The sequence below is a fragment of the Triticum aestivum genome, chromosome 1D (assembly GCF_018294505.1).
Source record: "Triticum aestivum cultivar Chinese Spring chromosome 1D, IWGSC CS RefSeq v2.1, whole genome shotgun sequence".
In the NCBI taxonomy this organism is placed as follows: Eukaryota; Viridiplantae; Streptophyta; class Magnoliopsida; order Poales; family Poaceae; genus Triticum; species Triticum aestivum.
The window spans coordinates 237,259,042-237,270,662 of NC_057796.1; the positions used below are offsets into that span (position 1 = coordinate 237,259,042).

Below are 11,621 nucleotides of genomic sequence, written 5' to 3' on the forward strand. Positions count from 1 at the left end.
CCCGATAAAAACTTATGGAGATCTTTTTTTGGAATATATGTGATTTTTGGGGAAAAGAATCGAAGCAAGACGATGCCCGAGGCAACGGCAAGGCCAGGGGGCACGCCCCAGGGGGTAGGGCGTGCCCTGGACCCTTGTGGCCACCCCGTAAGGAGGTTGGTGCCCTTCGTCGGCCGCAAGAAAGCTAATATCCGAATAAAAATTGTGTTAAAATTTCAGCCCAATCGGAGTTACGGATCTCCGGGAATTTAAGAAACGGTGAAAGGCCAGAATCTAGGAACGCAGAAACAGAAGGAAACACACACACACACACACACACACACACACACACACACACACACACACACAGATCCAATCTCGGAGGGGCTCCCGCCCCTTCGCCGCCATGGAGGCCATGGACCAGAGGGGAAACCCTCCTCCCATTTAAGGGGAGGTCAAGGAAGAATTAGACGGAGGGGGGCTCTCTCCCCTCTCTCCCGGTGGCACCGGAATGCCGCCAGGGCCATCATCGTGACGGCGATCTACACCAACAACTTCGCCGCCATCATCACCAACTCTCTCCCCTTCTATGCAGCAGTGTAACACCTCTTATACCGCTGTAATCTCTACTTAAACATGGTACTCGACGCTATATATTATTTCCCAATGATGTATGGCTATCCTATGATATTTGAGTAGATCCGCTTTGTCCTATGGATTGATTGATGATCGTGATTGGTTTGAGTTGTATGTTTTATTATTGGTGTTGTCATATGGTGCTCTACGTGTCGTGCAAGCGTGAGGGATCCCCGTTGTAGGGTGTTGCAATACGTTCATGATTCGCTTATGGTGGGTTGCTACAGTGACAGAAGCTTAAACCCGAGTAAGGGGGTTGTTGCGTATGGGAGTAAAGAGGGCATGATACCTTATAATGCTATGGTTGGGTTTTACCTTAATGATCTTTAGTAGTTCCGGATGTTTGCTAGAGTTCCAATCATAAGTCCATATGATCCAAGAGGAGAAAGTATGTTAGCTTATGCCTCTCCAGCATATAAAATTGCAATAATGATTACTAGTCTAGTTATCGATTGCCTTGGGACAAATAACTTTCTTGTGAGAAAAAGCTCTCTACTAAAACTAACTTAGTTGTTTCTTTATCTAAATAGACCCTAGATTTTATTTGCGTGCTCTTTATTATCTTGCAAACCTAGCCTATCACACCTACAAAGTACTTCTAATTTCATACTTGTTCTAGGTAAAGCGAACGTTAAGCGTGCGTAGAGTTGTATCAGTGGTCGATAGAACTTGAGGGTATATTTTTTCTACCTTTAGCTCCTCGTTGGGTTCGACACTCTTACTTATCGAGAAAGGCTACAATTGATCCCCTATACTTGTGGGTTATCACTTGCTGGTGCACCACTCAAAGACTATGTCCATCCCCTATGGGGTCCGGTCCGGTCTTCCGAGGGCCTTGCACACATTGTACCAAATTTCTCTTGCGAACATGCATTGTAGCAATAAGTGTTGGCTGATTTCTTCGTGTTGTGCATAGAAGGGGCAAGAATCCTGATGAGGCAGGCCTCTCCTAACAAGCCTATCCGACGTCCAGCTTTCTCGCAGTGCTAGCCAAGTGAAGAATCGGCATTGCAGGGGAGCACCGGATTTCCACATAAAGTTAGCTACAGGTGCGACCTCTCTCCAACAAAACTTGGTGGCATATGTTGTATTGGCAGAATACTCACCGTCCTTTCAACCTAACATGGTCTCTCTGATCCTAGTGTACTGGAACCTAATCGACCAAATCCCAGACTTGAAAGAACTCATGTAGCAGCTCTGGTTCCATCTCCAGTCCAACATCCCTTGCCCAAGCTACGTCTTGGAGGCCATCCATAACTGTTCTTGATTCCCGAATCCGAGCATGGATTTTATCATAAATCCGAAGAGCCAACTCTTGAACTCGCCATCCAAAGACCCACCTATCCTCGCAGAATAGGGCGGTCATGCTATCACCCACTGTCATATGCGTCGCTGCTCTAAATAGGGCTAGAGACTCCGCTGGTATACTTAGATCATCAAACTTGGCAAGTGAGCCACTAGCAGAGCCACCTGAGCATCAAACCGGGTCGCCATTTTCTTCCTTATGGACAATGGCAATCCCAAATACTTGCACGGGAGCTTCCTACCGGGCATCCAAGCATCGTGCATATCGTATCCATGATCTCCTCGTGCATGGAATTAGCAGCACATGGCTCTTTTTCAAGTTGATATGGAGGCCAGATGCCGCTCCATAGATTTGTAGGATGGTTGCACACATTTGCATCTCTAGTTCCATTGGCTTCAAGAAAATCATCACATCGTCAGCAAACATGGAAACCCTTTGTTTCAAGCCCAATCTTGCGAGTGGTGAGAGCATCCCATGCCCCACAACAAGATGGAATAGTTTCTGGAGAGGCTCCATGATCAAGATGATAATGGTTTTATGCATTGATTGATGCAGAGGCCGGGGGTTTTAACCTCCTTTTCCAAAAAAATGATCAAATGAAGAGCATCGGGGATAGTGGGTCGCCTTGTCGTAGCCCACAAGAGATTAGAATCTTTCTCCATGGCATACCATTCGCCAAAACCTTTGTAGACGTGCTTTTTATAGAAATTTTATAGAAAAAGAGGATGACCCCGGCCTCTGCATCTGGGATCAAGATGGCAATATTCCCCGTGGGGATGGGTACCCGCGGGGATTTACCCGTAATGGAGCGGGGATGGGGGACAAATTAGCCCCATGGGTATTGTTTGGTGGGTATCTGTTAGTCTCGCAGGGCGGGGATGGGTATGAAATTCCCCCCCGTGGGGACTCCATGGATACCCGAAAACTATGCCATTCGTACTGCAAATGCAGAATATATAGATTAATACCTACATATTTTACACAATAATTTTTCTCCACCTCTCCCAACAACCATTTCTTCTCCAATCTCACCTATCCCAGTCAGCTTTGAAATCCCCATGGATACCCGGCGGGTACCGGATACCCGATATTAACGGGGATGGGGGCGTTTTGTCCCCGCGAAGCTTCACGAGGATCGCGGGTACGGGGATTGGCGGGGATCAAGGCGGGGATGGTGGAGTCATCCCCGATCATCCCCGTCCCCGTTGCCACCTTGAATCTGGGAGATGCATGCATCCACTTTATTAATTATTCACAAAAACCGTACAAAGTAGTACATCAATCTGTCTGAAGCCGCCATCTTGGCAACATCTGTCGCTACTCATATCCATTGATGAAGGGGTGTAGAGAGAGTGAGCCGAATACCCAGACATCTCACCTAAGCCTAACATCTAAAGGAACGTCTTCCATTGATCCATCTTCAGAGTAAACATTGGCGCATCGACGTTGTTAGACCTCTCTGCCATCAACGCCACCACGATGCCAGACAACGTCCTCCTCCTGAGCGAGTCCATCTCCGCGCATTGGACGTTGAGTCTCCACTGCGTCACACCGCCGAGATCCGCCACCATAAATGTGTAAGATGAAGCACCGCTCCACCAAAGATGTCGTCCACTGGTCCCTCGAGCTCGTGTACACCTCCAAGAATGACGCCCCCAAGGGAGGAGTCGACACAAGAGTGTCGCTGTCATCCGATCTACTGATTTAGGGTTTCCCCCTGAGGTAGCAGATAGTGGCCTGGAACTTCATGGCGATGCCTTCAAGAAGGGAACGACACAAAACAGCACCGCCACCACCGGCCTTAGCAGCTAGCCGAAAGCAGGTTTCCCAGATTTGTTCGAAGAGCCTCCATCAAGCATCTCGTGCACGGACCGCCACCATCTCTGCCAGGGACTGGACGAAACGGATCCACCGCTGTTGCCTGACCGGTCGCGGCACCACCACAACGCCTAAGCAACCGGCGGCGTCAGGCCCACCGTGCTTGCCCGTCGCCGCATAACCGAGTCGCCAGCCCGCCCAAGCCCATCTGGGCCAGGCAAGATCCGCGAATCCGGCCGCCACCATAGGAGCGCCTCCGACGCGGGGTGGCTGCGCTTCCGTTGTCGCCGCCGCAACGTGCAGCGCCGGGATCCCGCCACTTCTTGTCGCCGAATCACCATTGTGATCTGTGTCGTCGCCTCCACCAGAGGGGTTCGCCGCCACCGCGCAAGGGAGAATGCCCTGCGACGCCGTCACAGCCCACTGCATAGGCTTCGCCCGGTGTGATCTCCGACGGCGGCGGGAGGGAGGGGTCGAGGAAAGGAGTCCTAGGGCTAGCGGCGCGATCCCCCCCCCCCCCCCTGTCACCTAGGGTTGGCGACGTGGGGTCGTGCAGACCTTGTAGATGAGTTGGCACATAGAGAGTTCGATTTTGATGGATCGGATAAGTTTATAAAGTTTAAAACAGACTTTACTCGGCAAATATACATGTGAGATAATACTTTTGTTCCTCACAAGGCATCGAATTAAAATCATCCCGTACGCATATAAAAAAAAGCATCCCGTACGTGAGGCAATTCCGCAGAATTAATGATGCGTAGCAGACTGCCCGGTTCCACTTAATGAATGCCTCCTAAGTCATCCATTTCCAATTATCATTACTACCAATGAATGCCTCCCAGGTTTATATGTACGGTAATAATGTCCGGAGGTAAAAATGGCAAAGTAGTAGTAATAGCGAGGGATTTCTGGCGCGGGCAACGCTTGAGAGGTGAAGCGTATACTCCAAAGACTTCACAGCTAAGCACAGAATTCACGCGGGACGCATTGCCTACCAAATTCCTCGAGGCGCTCACTCTCCCGCCTATAAATACGAGCAACGCTCCTCTTGTGGTGTGCCACCAACTGCATCGATCTGACACTCACACCCGAGTCCGGAGAACGTCGTGTTTGGAGAAGCCGGAGCTAGATCGAAGACCATGGCTAGGGTGGCGGCGGTGGCCATGTGCGCGCTGTTAGCGCTGGTGGTGGTCGGTCCGCCGTCGGTGGCAGCACAGGACTGCGATGCGGGGAAGCTGATCGTGTGCGCGGCGGCGATCATCGGCGGGGCGGAGCCGTCGGAATCGTGCTGCTCGAACCTGAAGGCGCAGCAAGGCTGCCTCTGCAAGTACGCGAGCAACCCGGCGTATTCCGGCTACATCAACAGCCCCACCGCCCGCAAGACCCTCGCCTCCTGCGGCATCCCTATCCCGACCTGCCCGCAGTAGAAACATGGTGCATGCATGCACGCACAAAAAGTGTGCTAGATGTGGTGTGTGTTGATCTAGTGATTAACTGTCCGGATTTGATATATTTCAATAACAGAGGAGTACGAGCGCAGTAGATGTGCTCGACGTTTGTTTTCTGCTAACTTGTCTTCGCTGACAATATGGATGTTGTTCTTTTCGACGACCGGACAAGGATTTCGGGATGAGAACTTCAAACCGCACGCCTCCAACGTATACAGGTACCTGACAAAACCTGAAAAATAAAAACATTAAATTTGCATGATTCGAATTACAAGGCCTCTGGTTCTCAAAAAAAAATTTACAAGGCCTCAAACTGACCGATAGGTTTATAGGTTGTGGGGCATATTTGCTTAAGTTAAAGCTAAAATTCCACACACATGAACTTTTTTAGGGGTTACAAGGCATAACTGATCTTTTAAAAATTATTACAAATGCAAAACAGACAAAAGTTTGTAACATTCCATCCTACCGAGGTTAGTGATGACTGGTGAGATTATTACCATTAGTTTGGAGCATCTGGACGCACGCCAAGGGGTCTCATCCAGGGCGTTGGTGCGCAAACATTACTCTGCAATAAAGCAGACGTTTCAACGGCACCATTACCCTGCAATTACAGCAAAGCCATCAATGGGGAGTTTCTAGTGCATAGTTAATGGGCAGTTTTCACTCGACATTAACTATTTCATAACACACCTGACTGTTGTAAACCTGGGCAATACGACCCCTATATAATTAGCGGGGGATCTTCTCTTTTGCGCGCGAACTCAATCACATTCTTTGTAATCCCTATACACAATTATACGCAAGAACACCCACACACACAAGATTAGGGTTATTACCTCCACCAGGAAAAAATCAATTGGAATAGATGACTCCAACCAAGAAACCCTAGCCAGCCGCCGCCTACCCAAAAAGCTAGGTTCCTCTGCCTCCCGTCGCCGCCGGCGCCGGTCCGCCCCGTCTTCCGTGGCCTTAGGGTCATGGGGGCGGAGTGGATCCCGACCCTTGCTAGTGGGAGGGCTTCGTTTTTAGATATTTTTTCGAGATTTGTTAGGGTTTGTGTCCTACTCAGGAAGGCGAGACGGCGGCGGCTCCCTGAAGATGGAATAAAGGTCTCCCTGCCTAGCCCCCATTCCGGTGATGCGTCTAGCATCGTCGGTGGGCGTGTGGAGGTGTGTCTTCGGTGGATCTGTTCGGATCCGTTCGTTGTTCGTCTTTGTTCGTGTGTCTTAAGGTTGGATCCTTTTTATCTACACTCTTCATCGGCGGCGGTTGCTGTTCTGGTGCATTGGTTCTAAGGAGCCTTAGTACGACGACTTCCCGACTGTCTACTACAACAAGGTTTGCCCGGCTCCGACAAGGGAGGAGCGATGACAATGGCGTGCCTTCGGCTCGCTTCAGTGCTTGTACGGTAGGATCCTAACCCCTTGTCCTCCACATAATTGGGTACCACTTCAAATGAAAGAGCATGCTGTAGTAGGAAGAAAAATTAAGTCCATAGACATCTTCGAGCACAACTTTACCTCTCACAAGAGAACATCTATAGATATTTAGTGCAGTAAGATACATCTATAGCAAGCAAAGTTACTCACATCCAAAAGACAAGTTGACTATCTCATCGATCTGTGGGAAAGGGTATGGATCTTTGGGACAAGCCTGTTGAGATCGGTAAATTCCACACACATTCTCCAATTGTAGTTAGGCTTCAAGACTAGCACTACTTGTCTAGCCGGTCCGTGTGTTTCACATCTCTGACAGTGTAGGCCGCCTTGAGGTGATGGACTTCTTCTCGTATGGCAAGCTTTCTATCAGGGTGGCGGGGCATCTCTCTGCTGCATTGGCTTGGCATCGGGAAAAACATGAAGGTGATGTTCGGAGACGTCTCGGTCTCTCGGAGGTTCCCAGAAATATATTATGTACTTCAAGCAATTGATGGATTATGGATGGGCTTAGGCCCACATAAAACAATAATCCCTAGTTAATGTCTAAGGCCCATGCATGTGTACGGCAAGTGGTGGAAAGTGTGGGAAGTTTAGTCTCATACTGCTACAGTAAGAAGAGTGAGACCTATTTATAAGGGCTGCTCTACCACTTGTTATTGGGAGCTTGGGAATAGGAGCTGTACACGCGCGCTCCTCCTCCTCCACCGCCCGCCGCGCCTCGTCATGACGTGCGCGCGCACGCCGCGGGTTTCGGAAATGAGCCGAGCCGAAGCTTATTAAGAAGGCGCTGGCCAGTGGAGTGAACCCTAACTCAGTTCACTCACTCCCTCTCGTACAACCCTAGCCGTCATCTACTGTTCCTCTCACTTTGCTGCTTCCGGCGATCCCATCCCAACGACCGCGTGCACGGTTGGTCGGGAGAGCAGATGCCTCCGGAACCCTGTCGTTCGAGATCCTGCCCGGGAGAACGGCAAGAAGATTTTTGGGGAGCGTCTCGACGCGACTGCTCCCGATCCGTCCCCAACTCCGTCGGCCTCTGCTTCCACTACTTCCCCTGCATCGACACCATGGCCGATGACGTCACCACCAAGAAGAAGGCCACAGACGACGCCGAGGCTGCTGCTGCCGCCGCCGCGTTGGCCTGGCCAATCGGAGGGTATGATCTGTTCATCCCTCGTTTACTCGTACTTGTACTAGCCGTATATCTGCCGCTCATAGATGGTTCGCTTCTATGTTCTGTACGTGCTACTATGCTTAGGTATCGCTATGAGATGCATACCTTTTATGCCATGCTTACTGTATACTCGTGGATTAGATTAGTCGGAAAAGTGTTAATATTTCCAACAATCCAAAAACCTTATTTTAGGAACTTTTCGACTCATGGCTTCGCCGCTACTCTGAAACCGGAAAAGATTACTGGAACGCATTTTAAGCGTTGGCAGACGAGGACCACCTTGTGGCTCACAGCAATGAGCGTGTTCAGGGTAAGTGGTGTGTCTCCCACGGTAACGATTGCTCCTGAACAGGAGAATGCGTTTAGGAAGGCGACCACCATCGTTCTGGGAGCCATTCTTACTTTGATCGGAGACAAGCTTTTGGACGCATATCTCCATATGCATGTTGCCAAGAATTTGTGGGATGCGCTCGAAGCTAAATTCGGCGCAACCGATGCTGGAAGCGAGTTGTATGCTATGGAGCAGTTCCATGATTACAAAATGGTTGATAACCGTTCTGTATTGGACCAGGCCCATGAGATACTATGCATCGCTAAGGAGCTGGAGCTCCTGAAGTGTGAGTTACCGGACAAGTTTGTCGCGGGTTGCATTATTGCAAAACTCCCTCCTGGATGGAGGAACTTTGCTACTTCTCTCAAGCACTTGAGACGTGAATTCTCTGTTGAGGATGTCATCGGTCATCTAAGTGTTGAGCAGAACTCGAGAGCAAAGGACTCACACGTGAAAGGGGTAGAGGGTTCTTCTAGCGCCAATATGGTGCACAAGAACTCCCATAAGTTCAAGGGAAAGAACTCTGTCCAACAGAATACTACCTTTAATAAGAAGGGTAAGAAGAAAGACAAAAGGAGAGATGGCTGCTTTACTTGTGGTTCAGATGAACATTGGAAAAACAAGTGCCCGAACAAGTACAAGAAGCCAGCACATGACTCCAAGTCTGTGAATGTCACTCTGAGCAACAATGATGCGGCATCTGGGTATGGTAATCTGTTTACCATACTTTCAGTTTGTCAGTCCACCGATTGGTGGGTTGACACTGGGGCCAATATTCATGTGTGTGCTGATGTGTCTTTGTTTTCTTCTTACCAGGTCGCACGAGATTGTTCCGTCCTGATGGGGAATGGCTCGCATGCTTCTGTTCATGGTTTTGGCACGGTAGATCTGAAGTTTACTTCGGAAAAGAACATGCAACTGAAGAACGTGCAGCATGTCCCCGCCATAAAGAAGAATCTCGTTAGTGGCTCCCTTCTATGTAAAGAAGGGTTTAAGTTAGTATTTGAGTCTAACAAAGTAGTCGTATCTCGTTATGGACTATTTGTTGGAAAAAGGATATGATTGTGGTGGTTTGTTCCGCCTTTCCCTGGAGGATTTCTGTAATAAAGTCGTGAACCAAATTCATTCCAATGTGAACGAATATGAGGTTTGGCATTCACGTCTTTGTCACATAAATTTCGGTTGTATAACGCGGCTAGCTAAGGTGAATCTAATCCCGAGTTTCACTTTAGCCAAAGGCTCTAAGTGCCATGCGTGTGTGCAAGCAAAGCAACCTCGTAAGCCTCACAAGCCTGCGAAGGAGAGACACCTGGCACCACTAGAGCTCATACATTCAGATCTCTGTGAGATGAACGGTGTGTTGACTAAAGGTGGAAAGAAATACTTCATGACTTTGATTGATGATTCCACTAGATTCTGTTATGTGTATTTGTTAAATACAAAGGATGAGGCTCTACACTACTTTAAAATCTGTAAGGCTGAAGTTGAGAACCAACTTGAGAAGAAAATAAAACGAGTCCGGTCTGATCGTGGTGGAGAGTACTTTTCTAGTGAGTTTGATTTATTCTGTGCGGAACATGGTATTATTCATGAGAGGACGCCTCCCTATTCACCCCAGTCAAACGGGGTTGCCGAATGGAAAACTCGTACTCTAACTGATTTGGCTAACACCATGTTAAATATATCGGGTTTATCCAAGGCATGGTGGGGGGAGGCTATATTGACATCATGTCATGTCCTGAATAAAGTTCCCGCAAAGGATAATGAGACTACTCCCTATGAGCAATGGGAAAAGAAAATTACTACTCTCTTACTTGCGCACTTGGGGCTGTTTGGCGAAAGTCAAGGTGTCGATCCCCAAAAAGCGTAAGCTTGGTCCGAAGACCGTGGACTGCGTTAATTTGGGCTACGCTAAGAATAGCGTTGGCTATAGATTTCTAGTAGTGAAATCTGAGGTACCTGACCAGAAGGTCGGTACAATTATAGAGTCTAAGGATGCTACATTCTTTGAGGATATTTTCCCCATGAGAGATATGCAAAGCACTTCTAGACTGGAATCTGATGAGACTCCTGAACCTGCCATTCCGATGGAATACTATGAACACAAAAGTGATGAAAGTTCCATGGAGGATGACGAGGAAGCTCCTGTTAGGATCAAGAGACAAAGGACTGCAAAGTCTTTTGGTGATGATTTCCTCGTGTACCTCGTGGATGACGACACTCCCAGTTCCATTTCAGAAGCTTGTGCATCTCCGGATGCTGACTACTGGAAGGATGCGGTCCGTAGCGAGATGGATTCCATCTTGGCAAACGGGACATGGGAGATCACTGATCGTCCCTATGGTTGCCAACCATTGGGATGTAAGTGGCTGTTCAAGAGGAAGCTTAGGCCCGATGGTACTGTTGAGAAGTACAAGGCTAGGCTTGTGGCCAAGGGTTATACCCAAAAAGAAGAAGAGGATTTCTTTGATACTTACTCACCTATGGCTAGACTGACAACCATTCGAGTGTTACTCGCATTGGCTGCCTCGCATGGTCTTCTCGTTCATCAGATGGACGTTAAGACGGCTTTCCTAACGGAGAGCTAGACAAGGAAATTTACATGCAACAGCCAGATGGCTTTGTAGTAAATGGTCAGGAAAGAAAGGTGTGTAAGCTAGTGAAATCTTTGTATGGCCTGAAACAAGCGCCTAAGCAATGGCATGAGAAGTTTAATACAACTTTGACATCTGCTGGCTTTGTTGTTAACGAAGCTGAAAAATGTGTATACTATCGCTATGGTGGGGCGAAGGAGTTATACTGTGTCTGTATGTCGATGACATACTGATATTTGGGACCCACCTCAAAGTCATTGAGGAGGTCAAGGCCTTTCTATCTCATAATTTTGAGATGAAAGACCTGGGTGTGGCTGATGTTATCTTGAACATCAAGCTACTGAGAAATACTGAGGGTGGAATTACACTTTTGCAATCCCACTATGTTGAGAAGATTTTGAGCCGTTTGGATATTCGGACTGCAAACCTTCTGCAACACCATATGATCCTGGCGTGCAGATTCGAAAGTTCGAAGGCACGGCTGTAGATCAATTGAGATATTCTCAAGTGGTTGGTTCACTCATGTACCTAGCTTGTGCTACTCGCCCTGACATCTCATTTGTTGTGTGCAAACTGAGTCGGTTTGTTTCCAATCCGGGAGATGTGCATTGGCATGCTGTTGAGCGAGTGATGCGCTATTTGCAAGGCACTGTGAATTACGGGATTCACTATTCTGGGTACCCGACGGTACTTGAGGGGTATAGTGATTCTAAGTGGATATCTAATGCTGATGAGATGAAAGCCACAAGTGGATATGTCTTCACACTTTGTGGTGGTGTTGTTTCCTGGAAGTCTTGCGAGCAGACGATCTTAACCAGATCGACTATGGAAGCAGAACTCACAGCATTAGACACATCATGCGTCGAAGCAGAATGGCTTCGAGAGCTTTTGAT

At 48.4% G+C, this 11,621-nt stretch overlaps 1 protein-coding gene across 1 annotated transcript; it reads left to right on the forward strand.

Moving 5' to 3' along the window:
• Nucleotides 1-4,802: 4,802 nt before the first annotated feature.
• Nucleotides 4,803-5,309, forward strand: LOC123167849 (non-specific lipid-transfer protein 2P-like). Its single transcript, XM_044585712.1, has one exon. It carries the CDS (start codon nucleotides 4,879-4,881, stop codon nucleotides 5,164-5,166), a length of 288 nt encoding a protein of 95 aa, XP_044441647.1. The 5' UTR covers nucleotides 4,803-4,878; the 3' UTR covers nucleotides 5,167-5,309.
• Nucleotides 5,310-11,621: the final 6,312 nt, after the last annotated feature.